At 41.7% G+C, this 18,770-nt stretch overlaps 1 protein-coding gene across 1 annotated transcript in view; it reads left to right on the top strand.

The window, feature by feature from the left end:
* LOC128705166 (organic cation transporter protein-like) overlaps positions 1-18,770 on the top strand; it is a 131,413-nt gene that overhangs the window by 14,215 nt on the left and 98,428 nt on the right. The window contains exon 4 of the mRNA XM_070104238.1: positions 14,375-14,633. Within this exon, the coding sequence (XP_069960339.1) occupies positions 14,375-14,633 (259 nt within the window). The remainder of the gene's footprint in view (positions 1-14,374; positions 14,634-18,770) is intronic.

The following is an 18,770-nucleotide window of genomic DNA, read 5'->3' as shown; positions in this document are numbered from 1 at the left end:
TACTCACCATTCATAAACTACCTGCACCCCACACCCCTATCTCCCCAATATTACTCACCATTCATAAACTACACACAATATTACCCTATCTCCCCAATATTATTCACCATTCATACACTACCTGCACGCCACACCCCTATCTCCCCAATATTACTCACCATTCATAAACTACCTGCAGCTCACACCCCTATCTCCCCAATATTACTCACCCCACACCCCTATCTACCTAATATTACTCACCATTCATAAACTACCTGCACCCCACAACCCTATCTCCCCAATATTACTCACCATTCATGAACTACCTGCACCCCACACCCCTATCTACCTAATATTACTCACCATTCATAAACTACCTGCACCCCACAACCCTATCTCCCCAATATTACTCACCATTCATCTACCTGCATAAACTACCTGCACCTCACAACCCTATCTCCCCAATATTACTCACCATTCATAAACTACCTGCACCCCACACCCCTATCTCCCCAATATTACTCACCATTCATAAACTACCTGCACCCCACACCCCTATCTCCCCAATATTACTCACCATTCATAAACTACCTGCACCCCACACCCCTATCTCCCCAATATTACTCACCATTCATAAACTACCTGCACCCCACACCCCTATCTCCCCAATATTACTCACCATTCATAAACTACCTGCACCCCACACCCCTATCTCCCCAATATTACTCACCATTCATAAACTACCTGCACCCCACACCCCTATCTCCCCAATATTACTCACCATTCATAAACTACCTGCACCCCACACCCCTATCTCCCCAATATTACTCACCATTCATAAACTACCAGCACCCCACACCCCTATCTCCCCAATATTACTCACCATTCATAAACTACCTGCACCCCACACCCCTATCTCCCAAATATTACTCACAATTCATAAACTACCAGCATCTCCCACTCACCATTCATAAACTACCTGCATCTCTCCCCAATATTACTCACCATTCATAAACTACCTGCACCCCACACCCCTATCTCCCCAATATTACTCACCATTCATAAACTACCTGCACCCCACACCCCTATCTCCCCAATATTACTCACCATTTATAAACTACCTGCACCCCACACCCCTATCTCCCCAATATTACTCACCATTCATAAACTACCTGCACCCCACACTACTATCTTCCCAATATTACTCACCATTCATAAACTACTAGCACCCCACATCCCTATCTCCCCAATATTACTCACCATTCATAAACTACCTGCACCCCACACCCCTATTTTCCCAATATTACTCACCATTCATAAACTACCTGCACCCCACACCCCTAGCTCTTCAATATTACTCACAATTTATAAACTACCTGCTCCCCACACCCCTATCTCCCAAATATTACTCACCATTCATAAACTACCAGCACCCCACACCAATATCTCCCCAATATTGCTCACCATTCATAAACTACCTGAACCCCACACCCCTATCTCACCAGTATTACTCACCATTCACAAACTACCAGCATCCCACACCCCTATCTCCCCAATATTATTCACCATTCATAAATTACCTGCACCCCACATCCCTATTACCCCAATATTACTCACCATTCATAAACTGCCTGCACCACACACCCCTATCTCCCCAATATTATTCACCATTCATAAATTACCTGCACCCCACACCCCTGTTTCCCCAATATTACTCACAATTCACAAACTACCTGCACACATGCCCCTATCTCCCCAAATTAGTCACCATTCATAAACTACCTGCACCCCACACCCCTATCTCCCCAATATCACTCACCATTAATAAACTACCTGCACCCCACACCTCTATCTCCCCAATATTACTCACCATTCATAAACTACCTGCACCCCACACCCCTATCTCCCCAATATTACTCACCATTCATAAACTACCTGCACCCCACACCCCTATCTCCCCAATATTACTCACCATTCATAAACTACCTTCACCCCACACCCCTATCTCCACAATATTACTCACCATTCATAAACTACCTGCACCCGACACCTCTATCTCCCCAATATTACTCACCATTCATAAACTACCTGCACCCCACATCCCTATCTCCCCAATATTACTCACCATTCATAAACTACTAGCACCCTACGCCCCTGTCTCCCCAATATTTCTCACCATTCATAAACTGCTTACACCCCTCTCCCCTATCTCCCCAATCATTCGTGAACTTGCCAGAATGGATGTTGGAGGATGGCTTCTCCGCTGGATTAAAGAAATTAAAAATGTGTCAGGATATACGACAAATTCTATCAATACAATAAAGCAGAAAAGTAATGTGAAGGACTTGGGAGTAATACAGACAGAGGATCTCGCCTTCAAAGACAACGACATCGTATCGTATGAGAACCTTCATAACTAGGGATGCCAAGCCATTGATGATTCTTTTCAAATCACTTGTGCTATCTAGGCTGGAATACTGCTGTACACTAACAGCCCCTATTCAAGGCTGGGGACTTTGCAGACATGGAGAGAATACTTTGACTGTACACATAAATACGACAAGGCACCTAAACTATTGGGAACGGTTGAAGATCCTTAATCTGTATTCCATCGAACACAGGCGAGAGAGATACATGGCCTGGTGGCTAAAGCTCCCGCTTCACACACGGAGGTCCCGGGTTCGATTCCCCGCGGGTGGAAACATTTCGACACGTTTCCTTACACCTGTTGTCCTGTTCACCTTGCAGCAAATAGGTACCTGGGTGTTAGTCGACTGGTGTGGGTCGCATCCTGGGGGGCAAGATTAAGGACCCCAATGGAAATAAGTTAGCCAGTCCTCGATGAAGCACTGACTTTCTTGGGTTATCCTGGGTGGCTAACCCTCCGGGGTTAAAAATCCGAACGAAATCTTATCTTACACTTGGAAAGTCATGAAGGGATTGGTACAAAACCTGCACACGAAAATCACTCCCTATGAAAGTAAAAGACTAGGCAGGAGACGCAACATTCCCCCGATGAACAGCAGGGGCGCCACAAGTACACTGAGAGACAACACAGTAAGTGTCAGGGGTCCAAGACTGTTCAATTGAATCCCAGCATACATAAAGGGGATTAGAAATAGATTTCTGGATGTCTTCAAGAAGGCACTGGACAGGCACCTAAAGTCAGAACCTGACCAACAGGGCTGTGGTTCGTACGTATGCTTGCATGCGGCTAGCAGTAACAGCCTGGTTGACCAGATCTTTGTCTACTATGAGACCTGGTCTCAGACTGGGTCACGGGAGCTTTGACCCCAGAAACTCTATCAAGGTAAACTCCACTTAGTCATGGAACCTTGGTCACACCACTTAGTTCAGGAAATTTTGGTCATTCCACTTAATCCTGAAACCTTGGTCACTCCACTTAGTCCTGGAACCTTGGTCACTCTACTTAGTCCTGGAACCTTGGTCACTCCACTTAGTCCTGGGGGCTTTGACCCCCGAAACCCTATGCAGGTAAACTCCACTTAGTCCTCGAACCTTGGTCACTCCACTTAGTCTTGGAACCTTGATCTCTCCACTTAGTACTAGAACCTTGGTCACTCCACTTAGTCCTGGAACCTTGGTCATTCCACTTAGTCCTGAAACATTGGTTACTCCACTTAGTCCTGGAACCTTGGTCACTCCACTTAGTCCTGGAACCTTGATCTCTCCACTTAGTACTAGAACCTTGGTCACTCCACTTAGTCCTGGAACCTTGGTCACTCCACTTAGTCCTGGCACCTTGGTCACTAAACTTAGTCCTGGAACCTTGATCACTCCACTTAGTCCTGGAACCTTGGTCACCCCACTTAGTCCTGGAACCCTGGTCACTCCGCTTAGTCCTGGAACCTTGGTCACTCCATTTAGTTCTGGAACCTTGGTCAACCCACTTAGTCCTGGAAACTGGGTCACTATACTTAGTCTTGGAGTCTTGGTCACTCCACTTAGTCCTGGAACCTTGTACACTAAACTTAGTCCTGGAACCTTTTGACACTCCACTTAGTCCTGGAATCTTAGTCACTCCACTCAGTCCTGGAACATTAGTCACTCCACTTAGTCCTGGAACCTTGGTCACTCCACTTAATCCTGGAACCTTGGTCACTCCACTCAGTCCTGGAACCTTGGATACTAAACTTAGTCCTGGAACCTTGGACACTCCACTTAGTCCTGGATTCTTAGTCACTCCACTCAGTCCTGGAACCTTTGTCACCCCACTTAGTCCTGGATCCTTGATCACTCCAATCATTCCAGGAACCTTGGTCACTCCACTTAGTCCTGGACCCTTGGTCACTCCACTTATTCCTGAAACGTTGGTCACTCCACTCAGTCTTGGAACCTTGGTTACTCCACTTAATCCTGGAACCTTGGTCACTCCACTTATTCCTGGAACCTTTCACTCCACTTAGTCCTGGAACCTTGGTCTCTCCACTTAGTCCTGGAACCATGGTCGCTCCAATTAGTCCTGGAACCTTGGTTACTCCACTTTGTCCTGGAACCTTTGTCACTCCACTAAGTCCTGGAACCTTGATCTCTCCACTTAATCCTGGCACCTTGGTCGCTAAACTTAGTTCTGGAACCTTTATTACTCCACTTAGTCCTGGAACCTTGGTCACCCAAATTAGTCCTGGAACCTTGGTCACTCCACTTAGTCCTGGAGCCTTGGTCACTCCATTTAGTTCAGGAGCCTTGGTCAATCCACTTAGTCCTGGAACCTGAGTCACTCCACTTAGTCTTGGAATCTTGGTCACTCCACTTAGTCCTGGAACCTTGGTCACTCCACTTAGTCTTGGAACCTTGGTCACTCCACTTTGTCCTGGAATCTTGGTCACTCCACTTAGTCCTGGAACCTTGGTCACTCCACTTGTCCTGGAACCTTGGTCAGTCCACTTAGTCCTGGAATCTTGGTCATTCAACATAGTCCTGGCATCTTGATCACTCCACTTTGCCCTGGAGCCTTGGTCTCTCCACTTAGTCCTGGAACCTTGGTCACTCCACTTAATCCTGGAACCTTGGTCACTCCACTTAGTCCTGGAACCTCGGTCAGTCCACTTAGTCCTGGAACCTTGGTCACTCCACTTAGTCCTGGAACCTTGGTCACTCCACTTAGTCCTGGAACCTTGGTCACTCCACTTTGTCCTGGAACCTTGGTCACTCCACTTAGTCCTGGAACCTTAGTCACTCCACTTAGTCCTGGAACCTTGGTCACTCCACTTAGTCCTGGAACCTTGGTCACTCCACTTAGTCCTGGAACCTTGTTCACTCCACTTAGTCCTGGAACCTTGGTCACTCCACTTAGTCCTGGAACCTTGGTCACTCCACTTAGTCCTGGAACCTTGGTCACTCCACTTAGTCCTGGAACCTTGGTCACTCCACTTAGTCCTGGAACCTTGGTCACTCCACTTAGTCCAGGATCCTTGGTCACTCCACTTAGTCCTGGAACCTTGGTCACTCCACTTAGTCCTGGAACCTCGGTCACTCCACTTAGTCCTGGAACCTTGGTCACTCCACTTAGTCCTGGAACCTTGGTCACTCAACTTAGTCCTGGAACCTTGGTCACTGCACTTAGTCCTGGAACCTAGGTCACTCCACTTATTCCTGAAACGTTAGTCACTCCAGTTAGTCTTGGAACCTTGGTTATTCCACATAATCCTGTAACCTTGGTCACTCCACTTAGTCCTGGAACCTTGGTCACTCCACTTAGTCCTGGAACCATGGTCGCTCCAATTAGTCCTTGAACCTTGGTTACTCCACTTAGTCCTGGAACCTTGGTCACTCCACTTAGTCCTGGAACCTTCATCTCTCCACTTAGTCCTGGAACCTTAGTCACCACACTTAATCCTGGAACCTTGGTCACTCCACTTAGTCGTGGAAGCTTGGTCACTCCATTTAGTCTTGGAACCTTGGTTACTCCACTTAATTCTGAAACCTTGGTCACTCCACTTAGTCCTGGAACGTTGGTTACTCCACTTAGTCTTGGAACCTTGGTTACTCCACTTAATCCTGGAACCTTGCTCACTCCACTTAGTCCTGAAACCTTGGTTACTCCACTTAGTCCTGGAATCTTGCTCACTCCACTTAGTCCTGGAACCTTGCTCACTCCAGTTAGTCCTGGAACTTTGGTCACTACACTTTGTCCTGGAACCTTGGTCACTCCACTTTGTCCTGGAACCTTGGTCACTCCACTTAGTCCTGGAACCTTAGTCACTCCACTTAGTCCTGGAACCTTGGTCACTCCACTTAGTCCTGGAACCTTGGTCACTCCACTTAGTCCTGGAACCTTGTTCACTCCACTTAGTCCTGGAACCTTGGTCACTCCACTTAGTCCTGGAAACTTGGTCACTCCACTTAGTCCCGGAACCATGGTCACTCCACTTAGTCCTGGAACCTTGGTCACTCCACTTAGTCCTGGAACCTTGGTCACTCCACTTAGTCCAGGATCCTTGGTCACTCCACTTAGTCCTGGAACCTTGGTCACTCCACTTAGTCCTGGAACCTCAGTCACTCCACTTAGTCCTGGAACCTTGGTCACTCCACTTAGTCCTGGAACCTTGGTTACTCCACTTTGTCCTGGAACCTTTGTCACTCCACTTAGTCCTGGAACCTTGATCTCTCCACTTAATCCTGGCACCTTGGTCGCTAAACTTAGTTCTGGAACCTTTATTACTCCACTTAGTCCTGGAACCTTGGTCACCCAAATTAGTCCTGGAACCTTGGTCACTCCACTTAGTCCTGGAGCCTTGGTCACTCCATTTAGTTCAGGAGCCTTGGTCAATCCACTTAGTCCTGGAACCTGAGTCACTCCACTTAGTCTTGGAATCTTGGTCACTCCACTTAGTCCTGGAACCTTGGTCACTCCACTTAGTCTTGGAACCTTGGTCACTCCACTTTGTCCTGGAATATTGGTCACTCCACTTAGTCCTGGAACCTTGGTCACTCCACTTGTCCTGGAACCTTGGTCAGTCCACTTAGTCCTGGAATCTTGGTCATTCAACATAGTCCTGGCATCTTGATCACTCCACTTTGCCCTGGAGCCTTGGTCTCTCCACTTAGCCCTGGAACCTTGGTCACTCCACATAATCCTGGAACCTTGGTCACTCCACTTAGTCCTGGAACCTCGGTCAGTCCACTTAGTCCTGGAACCTTGGTCACTCCACTTAGTCCTGGAACCTTGGTCACTCCACTTAGTCCTTGAACCTTGGTCACTCCACTTAGTCCTGGAACCTTGGTCACTCCACTTTGTCCTGGAACCTTGGTCACTCCACTTAGTCCTGGAATATTAGTCACTCCACTTAGTCCTGGAACCTTGGTCACTCCACTTAGCCCTGGAACCTTGGTCACTCCACTTAGTCCTGGAACCTTGGTCACTCCACTTAGTCCTGGAACCTTGGTCACTCCACTTTGTCCTGGAACCTTAGTCCTGGAACCTTAGTCACTCCACTTAGTCCTGGAACCTTGGTCACTCCACTTAGTCCTGGAACCTTGGTCACTCCACTTAGTCCTGGAACCTTGTTCACTCCACTTAGTCCTGGAACCTTGGTCACTCCACTTAGTCCTGGAAACTTGGTCACTCCACTTAGTCCTGGAACCATGTTCACTCCACTTAGTCCTGGAACCTTGGTCACTCCACTTAGTCCTGGAAACTTGGTCACTCCACTTAGTCCAGGATCCTTGGTCACTCCACTTAGTCCTGGAACCTTGGTCACTCCACTTAGTCCTGGAACCTCGGTCACTCCACTTAGTCCTGGAACCTTGGTCACTCCACTTAGTCCTGGAACCTTGGTCACTCAACTTAGTCCTGGAACCTTGGTCACTGCACTTAGTCCTGGAACCTTGGTCACTCCACTTATTCCTGAAACGTTAGTCACTCCAGTTAGTCTTGGAACCTTGGTTATTCCACATAATCCTGTAACCTTGGTCACTCCACTTAGTCCTGGAACCTTGGTCACTCCACTTAGTCCTGGAACCATGGTCGCTCCAATTAGTCCTTGAACCTTGGTTACTCCACTTAGTCCTGGAACCTTGGTCACTCCACTTAGTCCTGGAACCTTCATCTCTCCACTTAGTCCTGGAACCTTAGTCACCACACTTAATCCTGGAACCTTGGTCACTCCACTTAGTCGTGGAAGCTTGGTCACTCCATTTAGTCTTGGAACCTTGGTTACTCCACTTAATTCTGGAACCTTGGTCACTCCACTTAGTCCTGGAACGTTGGTTACTCCACTTAGTCTTGGAACCTTGGTTACTCCACTTAATCCTGGAACCTTGCTCACTCCACTTAGTCCTGAAACCTTGGTTACTCCACTTAGTCCTGGAATCTTGCTCACTCCACTTAGTCCTGGAACCTTGCTCACTCCAGTTAGTCCTGGAACTTTGGTCACTACACTTTGTCCTGGAACCTTGGTCACTCCACTTTGTCCTGGAACCTTGGTCACTCCACTTAGTCCTGGAACCTTAGTCACTCCACTTAGTCCTGGAACCTTGGTCACTCCACTTAGTCCTGGAACCTTGGTCACTCCACTTAGTCCTGGAACCTTGTTCACTCCACTTAGTCCTGGAACCTTGGTCACTCCACTTAGTCCTGGAAACTTGGTCACTCCACTTAGTCCTGGAACCATGGTCACTCCACTTAGTCCTGGAACCTTGGTCACTCCACTTAGTCCTGGAACCTTGGTCACTCCACTTAGTCCAGGATCCTTGGTCACTCCACTTAGTCCTGGAACCTTGGTCACTCCACTTAGTCCTGGAACCTCGGTCACTCCACTTAGTCCTGGAACCTTGGTCACTCCACTTAGTCCTGGAACCTTGGTCACTCCACTTAGTCGTGGAAGCTTGGTCACTCCATTTAGTCTTGGAACCTTGGTTACTCCACTTAATTCTGGAACCTTGGTCACTCCACTTAGTCCTGGAACGTTGGTTACTCCACTTAGTCTTGGAACCTTGGTTACTCCACTTAATCCTGGAACCTTGCTCACTCCACTTAGTCCTGAAACCTTGGTTACTCCACTTAGTCCTGGAATCTTGCTCACTCCACTTAGTCCTGGAACCTTGCTCACTCCAGTTAGTCCTGGAACCTTGGTCACTACACTTTGTCCTGGAACCTTGGTCACTACACTTTGTCCTGGAACCTTGGTCACTACACTTTGTCCTGGATCCTTGGTCACTCCACTTAGTCCTGGAACCAAAGTATGTGCTCTGGCAGATTTATATGTACAACAAGATATTACTGCCATAAATGTACGCCTTGACACCCTGAAGAAGAAACAACTCTATACAATGCAAGAACTCTACATGCCAGATAGAGAACATCCTCTACAAGTTGAAAATACCACTGATTATATCATCAATACTCCTCCTCACAGGACTCGAAGAATGACTCTGCCACAGAGGGTCCGTCGTTTTATCCATAAAGATGATTACCATCGACCAATGATCTTGAGCAACCTCCCTGCAGAAGAAGATGATTGGGTAACACCAGAACCCTTCTATGTTTACTGAGAAAATCGTCGCCCCCAATTAGGGAGACATCTTGTATAAAATTCTACTGTTAAAATTATGCTACATTTACTATGGCGGGACACCACCTTGTAAGAAGCTAATGTGTCAAGTAATTCTTTATAAACTGCCCAGAAAATTATTGCCTTCATTGTCGTTTAAATATCCGTTGTGCAATCGCAAAAAAAAAAAAAAGAAAAAAACATTTGCAACTTGTATATATACTACCAATTCAGAGTCATGTACTTATATATCTGTTATATCTATGTGACTCTGATGGTTAGTATTATACCCCTTCAAGAATATTATATTATTCCACATACACTTTTTAAATTACACCAAAGTGGTTGAGCCACTTACCTTTTATATCCTACCTCTCTACCCCCTCCCACCCTTTTCCAATATTTCTATCCTTACCCATCCTTCTTCCTTACCCATCCTTCTTCCTTACCCATCCTTCTTCCTTACCCATCCTTCTTCCTTACCCATCCTTCTTCCTTACCCATCCTTCTTCCTTACCCATCCTTCTTCCTTACCCATCCTTCTTCCTTACCCATCCTTCTTCCTTACCCATCCTTCTTCCTTACCCATCCTTCTTCCTTACCCATCCTTCTTCCTTACCCATCCTTCTTCCTTACCCATCCTTCTTCCTTACCCATCCTTCTTCCTTACCCATCCTTCTTCCTTACCCATCCTTCTTCCTTACCCATCCTTCTTCCTTACCCATCCTTCTTCCTTACCCATCCTTCTTCCTTACCCATCCTTCTTCCTTACCCATCCTTCTTCCTTACCCATCCTTCTTCCTTACCCATCCTTCTTCCTTACCCATCCTTCTTCCTTACCCATCCTTCTTCCTTACCCATCCTTCTTCCTTACCCATCCTTCTTCCTTACCCATCCTTCTTCCTTACCCATCCTTCTTCCTTACCCATCCTTCTTCCTTACCCATCCTTCTTCCTTACCCATCCTTCTTCCTTACCCATCCTTCTTCCTTACCCATCCTTCTTCCTTACCCATCCTTCTTCCTTACCCATCCTTCTTCCTTACCCATCCTTCTTCCTTACCCATCCTTCTTCCTTACCCATCCTTCTTCCTTACCCATCCTTCTTCCTTACCCATCCTTCTTCCTTACCCATCCTTCTTCCTTACCCATCCTTCTTCCTTACCCATCCTTCTTCCTTACCCATCCTTCTTCCTTACCCATCCTTCTTCCTTACCCATCCTTCTTCCTTACCCATCCTTCTTCCTTACCCATCCTTCTTCCTTACCCATCCTTCTTCCTTACCCATCCTTCTTCCTTACCCATCCTTCTTCCTTACCCATCCTTCTTCCTTACCCATCCTTCTTCCTTACCCATCCTTCTTCCTTACCCATCCTTCTTCCTTACCCATCCTTCTTCCTTACCCATCCTTCTTCCTTACCCATCCTTCTTCCTTACCCATCCTTCTTCCTTACCCATCCTTCTTCCTTACCCATCCTTCTTCCTTACCCATCCTTCTTCCTTACCCATCCTTCTTCCTTACCCATCCTTCTTCCTTACCCATCCTTCTTCCTTACCCATCCTTCTTCCTTACCCATCCTTCTTCCTTACCCATCCTTCTTCCTTACCCATCCTTCTTCCTTACCCATCCTTCTTCCTTACCCATCCTTCTTCCTTACCCATCCTTCTTCCTTACCCATCCTTCTTCCTTACCCATCCTTCTTCCTTACCCATCCTTCTTCCTTACCCATCCTTCTTCCTTACCCATCCTTCTTCCTTACCCATCCTTCTTCCTTACCCATCCTTCTTCCTTACCCATCCTTCTTCCTTACCCATCCTTCTTCCTTACCCATCCTTCTTCCTTACCCATCCTTCTTCCTTACCCATCCTTCTTCCTTACCCATCCTTCTTCCTTACCCATCCTTCTTCCTTACCCATCCTTCTTCCTTACCCATCCTTCTTCCTTACCCATCCTTCTTCCTTACCCATCCTTCTTCCTTACCCATCCTTCTTCCTTACCCATCCTTCTTCCTTACCCATCCTTCTTCCTTACCCATCCTTCTTCCTTACCCATCCTTCTTCCTTACCCATCCTTCTTCCTTACCCATCCTTCTTCCTTACCCATCCTTCTTCCTTACCCATCCTTCTTCCTTACCCATCCTTCTTCCTTACCCATCCTTCTTCCTTACCCATCCTTCTTCCTTACCCATCCTTCTTCCTTACCCATCCTTCTTCCTTACCCATCCTTCTTCCTTACCCATCCTTCTTCCTTACCCATCCTTCTTCCTTACCCATCCTTCTTCCTTACCCATCCTTCTTCCTTACCCATCCTTCTTCCTTACCCATCCTTCTTCCTTACCCATCCTTCTTCCTTACCCATCCTTCTTCCTTACCCATCCTTCTTCCTTACCCATCCTTCTTCCTTACCCATCCTTCTTCCTTACCCATCCTTCTTCCTTACCCATCCTTCTTCCTTACCCATCCTTCTTCCTTACCCATCCTTCTTCCTTACCCATCCTTCTTCCTTACCCATCCTTCTTCCTTACCCATCCTTCTTCCTTACCCATCCTTCTTCCTTACCCATCCTTCTTCCTTACCCATCCTTATTCCTTACCCATCCTTCTTCCTTACCCATCCTTCTTCCTTACCCATCCTTCTTCCTTACCCATCCTTCTTCCTTATCCATCCTTCTTCCTTACCCATCCTTCTTCCTTACCCATCATTCTTCCTTACCCATCCTTCTTCCTTACCCATCGTTCTTCCTTACCCATCCTTCTTCCTTACCCATCCTTCTTCCTTACCCATCCTTCTTCCTTACCCATCCTTCTTCCTTACCCATCCTTCTTCCTTACCCATCCTTCTTCCTTACCCATCCTTCTTCCTTACCTATCCTTCTTCCTTACCCATCCTTCTTCCTTACCCATCCTTCTTCCTTACCCATCCTTCTTCCTTACCCATCCTTCTTCCTTACCTATCCTTCTTCCTTACCCATCCTTCTTCCTTATCCATTCTTCTTCCTTACCCATCCTTCTTCCTTACCCATCTTACCAAAGTTCTGGTCATAAAAAGTATCTGCACTGAAATTTAGGGTTTGTTTCATTACACCTGCTGCACCTAGCGGTAAGTAGGTGCCTTGGTGTTAGTCACCTTTCACCTGCTGCACCTGTTCACCTAGTTGCATGTAGGTACCTGGGTGCTAGTCACATTACACTTGTTGCACCTGTTCACCTAGGTGTAAGTAGGTACTTAGGTGTTAGTTGACTGTTGAGAGTGGCATCCTGGGGGACAAGATTAATCTAAGTCACTTTAATGTTCTGCATAACTTTGGACGTTGTCTATAGTATGTCAGTGATGTTAGTTCTGTAATAGTTATATCATGTTCTTGTAGTAATTAACATTATTATTATTATTATTATTATTATTATTATTATTATAGTTATTATTATTATTATTATTATAATTATTATTATTATTATTATTACAACTATTATTATTATTATTATTATTATTATTATTATTATTATTACGACTATTATTATTATTATTATTATTATTATTATTATTATTATTATCATAATTATTATTATTATTATTATTATTATTATTATTATTATTATTATTATTATTATTACGACTATTATTATTATTATTATTATTATTATTATTATTATTATTTTTATTATTATTATTACGACTATTATTATTATTATTATTATTATTATTATTATTATTATTGTTATTATTACGATTATTATTATTATTATTATTATTATTATTATTATTATTATTGTTATTATTGTTATTATTGTTATTGTTATTATTATTATTATTATTATTATTATTATTATTACGATTATTATTATTATTATTATTATTATTATTATTATTATTATTATTACGATTATTATTATTATTATTATTATTATTATTATTATTATTATTATTATTACGATTATTATTATTATTATTATTATTATTATTATTATTATTATTATTATTTTTATTATTATTACGTTTATTATTACGATTATTATTATTATTATTATTATTACGATTTTTATTATTATTATTATTATTATTATTATTATTATTATTATTATTATTATTACGATTATTATTATTATTATTATTATTATTATTATTATTATTATTATTACGATTATTATTATTATTATTATAATTATTATTATTATTATTACAATTATTATTATTATTATTATTATTATTATTATTACGATTATTATTATTATTATTATTATTATTATTATTATTATTACGATTATTATTAGTATTACTATTATTATTATTATTATTATTATTATTATCATTATTATTATTATTATTATTATTATTATTATTATTATTATTATTAGTATTATTATTGTTATTCTTATTTTATTATTATAATTATTATTATTATTATTATTATTATTATTATTAATATTATTGTTATTATTATTATTATTATTAATATTTTTATTATTATTATTATTATTATTATTATTATTATTATTATTATTATTATTATTATTACTGTTAGTACTATTAACTATTATTATTATTATTATTATTATTATTATTATTATTATTATTATTAATATTATTATTATTATTATTATTATTATTATTATTATTATTATTTTTATTGTTATTCTTATATTATTATAATTATTATTATTATTATTATTATTATTATTATTATTGTTATTATTATTTTTATTATTATTATTCTTACTATTATTTTTATTTATATTTTTATTATTTTTATTATTATAATTATTATTATTATTATTATTATTATTATTATTATTATTACTGTTAGTACTATTAGTATTCATTTTATCCAAGGATCAATGTTATATATTATGTCGACTTCGTGACTTGGTATTTTTTATTTCCACAGTTTGACTTAACATGTGAAAATGCCTGGCTTCGTCCTCTTGGTGGTTCAGTGTACATGATTGGTATGTTAGTGGGAGCTGTTGTTATTGGTGATTTAGCTGATCGATTCGGAAGAAGAAAGGGAATCTTGGTGTCAGTACTTCTAGTTGGTGCTAGTGGAGTTATGTGCTCAGTGTCTCCTAACTACTACATGTTCCTGTTGATGCGGTTGTTTACTGGTGCTGGAGGCTGTGGCCTCGTTCTGGTCACATATATCTTGAGTAAGTACTTGATCTTATTTTTCTGTATCATCCCTTCAAGACAAGTTTCGCAATGGTACTAATTTTATATTTGCAACTATTTTATGTCAATATTTTTCAGGTAACAACTTTTACCTTCCTTTAGTAACTACATTTTCTCTCGAAATCGTAATATCAAGATTGCAAATAAATCACAGAACGGTTGGGGCTTGAACCCAGGCCTAATAATATATTTCTCTAAAACAAAGATATTAACAAGCAAACGACATCCCCCACCCATCTATTTGCAGGGTTAAAACATTAGCTACGTTAAAACTTACAGATATCTTGGTGTAGATGTACCCTTTAACAAATCCACTATATCACAACTATATAAAAAATGTAAAGCTAGGCTAAATGCTCTCAAAGCTGTTGCTGGCTACAACCCCAATTATGGTGCTAATGTTGCTGGCTACAACCCCAGCTATGGTGCTAATGTTGCTGGCTACAACCCCAACTATGGTGCTAATGTTGCTGGCTACAACCCCAACTATGGTGCTAATGTGTGAATCTTGAGAATGATGTACATAGCCTATGTTAGGTCCCTAATTGATTATGCTGCTTCCATGTTGATATTAGCTAGAGAAAGCTATATCCGATCCTTTGAGTTATTGCAAAATGAACCACCCAGAATTATTCTTGGGTGTCCCAGATCTACAAAGGTTCTTAATATGAGGAAGGAGCTTGGTATTTCTACTATCAGTGATAGAATTGTTGAGATTAACACTGTACTCGGTATTAGAATGTTAAGAAATGAACCAGAGAATGTCACAATGAACCTTACTAAATGTCTACAAGTAAATACACACAGATCTAAATGGATTGTGAAAACATGCAGTTACAATTACTTGCATGAACTGTATTACTGTAGACAACAAGATCATTTCACCCCTCCATGGAAGATGTGTTCATTTAATATCACATACCTGCAAGTCCCTCCCAAGAAACTCATTGCTAGTAATCCTTTCCTAAAATCATATTTTAAAGCAACTGCTCAAGAAGAAATTTCTCACCTAGCTGGTAGTAATAAGTTATCACAAGTTATATACACTGATGGATCTAAACAGGAGTCTTCTGGCAGGGCTGCATCTGCTCTTGTTGCCACCTCCCTAGTTAAGAACGATAATAATTTTTTTTTAAATAAGCATGAGAATTAATAACTGGTCGTACACGCTGCAAACTGAATTGTTTGCAATCCTAATGATGCTAAAGCTAACTTGTGACACTGAGCTTGACTCTATCATCATTACTGATACAATGTCATCAAAGAAGGCTCTTGACTCACATAATGACTCCAACAACATGCACATTGGAGAAGCCAGGTATAGATACTCAAAAATCCGGGACAAAGAAATTAATATACAATTGCTATGAATCCCATCACACATTGGATTACTCCTTCATGATAAAGTTGATATGTTAGCCAAGAAGAGTATCGAGAAGGAGAATGTATAATATAACTTTGGTATAACTGTATCTAGCATTAGGAATAATATTAGAAGAGAAGTAAATAATAAAAATGATTGTTGTAGGAAAGTAGTTAGAAGTCTGAGTAGATCTATAACCCACTATGATAACATGAACGTAGATAAGTATGTCTATAGAGCAACGTGCAATGTGAACAGACTGACTGATGTTGTAGTGGCCAGGCTTAGGCTTGGTTACAAGTACTTCTGGTAGTTTGGGAGACACACAGATGATAATCAAATTAATGCAAATTATGTGGTCAGGCATATGGTCATTGTCTTGAACACTATGTGATTAATTATCCACTTATTGAGGAATACAGAGACAGACAGTATAATAACCTACGTGACATGTCAAGATATCTTATTAATGAAAATATGATACCAGATATAGCAAGCAAATTTCCTAAATTTGTTTGTAACAGATAAGTGAACTGTAGATATGTAGATATAAATCCATATGTATTCCTGTTAACCCTTTTGGGGCCTAGTTCCTGGGTCTTTTGTGTGTCCATATGCTATTGTGTTACTGTCCACAGGATGGATATGGAGTGCACAATAAACTAGCCACTTCGGTGGTGTAATCTTGAACACATAACAAGTGAGTGCTGAAACACACACTGACTTGTGAGTGTTTGGACTCACTTTCAGTGGGTTTAAAAACTACCCATACTGTAATTTTATTTAACTAGCACAAATTTTCAGTATTACTGGACAACATATACTCTCTTCAGTATTAATTGCTTTAATAATTAAACCCAATTAAGTTCTTTATACTCAGGTCTACATACAGATAGTATTATTGCATTAGATTTTAATGAGTGCCTGTAGTCTATACTTTTAGTCATTCCTCACTAACATAATGTAGTCATACAAAGGAATTATTTCTTATTATGTTGAATAATAGCAAACAAGTCAGTGTCTCTTTATAGGGTTGTTGTTAAAGGATGATTCCCACTTCCTGTTCACTATTGACGACGTGACTGATAAAGCGATAATTCAACACTGGCTTTATAAAATTGGTGAAGGTATCACACTACTTCATTTGTTGGAAGAAAATTCTGTAGCTTGTTAACCTGCCCACTGTTGCTGAAACTTGATGAAAAAGATGCAGCATTCTCCACCTGACCTCAACATTCTGAACATGACTATAAATACTCCCGTACCTTCCACCCCAGGTGAAGTAGTCAGAGTAACAGCCTTGGAATTTGATTCTCATGGTACGGCCGTCTAGGAAGTTGCAGAGGAGTTTACGAGTATTGAGAGGCAGGTTGAAGTTAGTGCAGAGTTTGTACTTGAGCTCTTCGTGCCACACAGTGTCAAAAGCTTTTTCAACGTCTTTTGCAACCAGGGCTGTCCTGTTTCTTTGTTTTGTGTTTATGTGGATGTAGTTGAGAATGATGTTAATGGCATCCTGTGTGGATCTGTGTGTTCTGAAGCCAAACTGGCCATCAGAAAGTAGAGAATTATGTTCCAGGTATCTGCAAAGGCGATGATTAATGAGTTTTTCAAAGAGTTTTCCTAAAGTTTCGAGGAGGCTGATAGGGCGATAGTTTCTAGGGTCAGAGTGGTCTTTATTGGGTTTAGGAAGGAGGACAGCAGTAGCAGCTTTGAAGAGGGAAGGGAAGTATCCAGAGGCAAGGGAGGCATTGAGGAGGTTTGTGTAGGCAGTAATGATAGAGTCAGGAAGGTGTTTCAGGATAATATGGTTTAGGCCAGAGGCACTAGGAGCCTTTGGAGGAAGGTGTCTGAGGAGAGTTTTAATGTCTGTGTTGGTGAAAGGAGTGTCGAGTTCTTGGGAGGAGGTAAGAGTGTCTAGATGTATGTGGCTGTCTGGTGTTGTTTCTTGTGTGTGTGCAGTGTTCCAGTGTTCTATGTTCTGAATGTGTTGAATAACGTTAGGGCGAGGTGGGTGAGGGTGGAAGATGTTCTCCCAGATGTGTTTGAAGATGTTGGTAGCAGCCTGTGGGTCTGAGATGTGTGTGTTGTTGTGGGTGATGTGTTTCAATTTGTTGGTGGGAGTAGTGCCTCTTATTTTTTTGATAAAGTTCCAGAAGGCTTTAGTGTTTTTAATATGCTGTTTGTCAGCTTGTTGTATTAGTTGTGACCAGTGATTGTTGTGGTCTTGGTCTAGGCTGTGTAAAATGTTGTTTCTAAGGTAAGTGAGATCTAATCGGACTTGATTAAATCTATGAGTGTTGTAGAGGAAGCGGTTGTGGTAGCAGATAATTAGTCTTCTTGTCCTGAGTGACGGTTTGAAGGAATAACGAGTGGTGTGAGTTTTCTTTGGTATTGCGATGTTGGCTGCTTGTGTAATGGTGTCCTGGATGAGATCAAGTTGAGTATCGATGTCAGAGATAGGTTTGTTGTTGTAGTCATAGGTGAGGTTAATATTGTCTATGTGTTGTTTGAAAGCATCCCAGTCAGCGTTCTTGTAGGAGAAGGAAGGTGTGGTTGGAATGAGGATAGGGTTGGAGGAGATGTGTAAGATGACTGGGATGTGATCAGAGCCTGTAATAGGGCCAGGTGAGATGTGATGTTGAAATAGAGAGCTGGCTCGGTTTGCCAGAATGATGTCTGGTTTGCCTTGGTTGATGAAGGTACTGAAGTCTGGGCCAAGATGAATTAGGTGTTTATGGTTTGTGAAGTTGAG

The sequence above is a fragment of the Cherax quadricarinatus genome, chromosome 89, assembly GCF_038502225.1.
Source record: "Cherax quadricarinatus isolate ZL_2023a chromosome 89, ASM3850222v1, whole genome shotgun sequence".
NCBI classification, from domain to species: Eukaryota; Metazoa; Arthropoda; class Malacostraca; order Decapoda; family Parastacidae; genus Cherax; species Cherax quadricarinatus.
The sequence above is the reverse complement of the archived record's forward strand: the minus strand, read 5'-3'. Positions and strand labels throughout refer to the sequence as shown.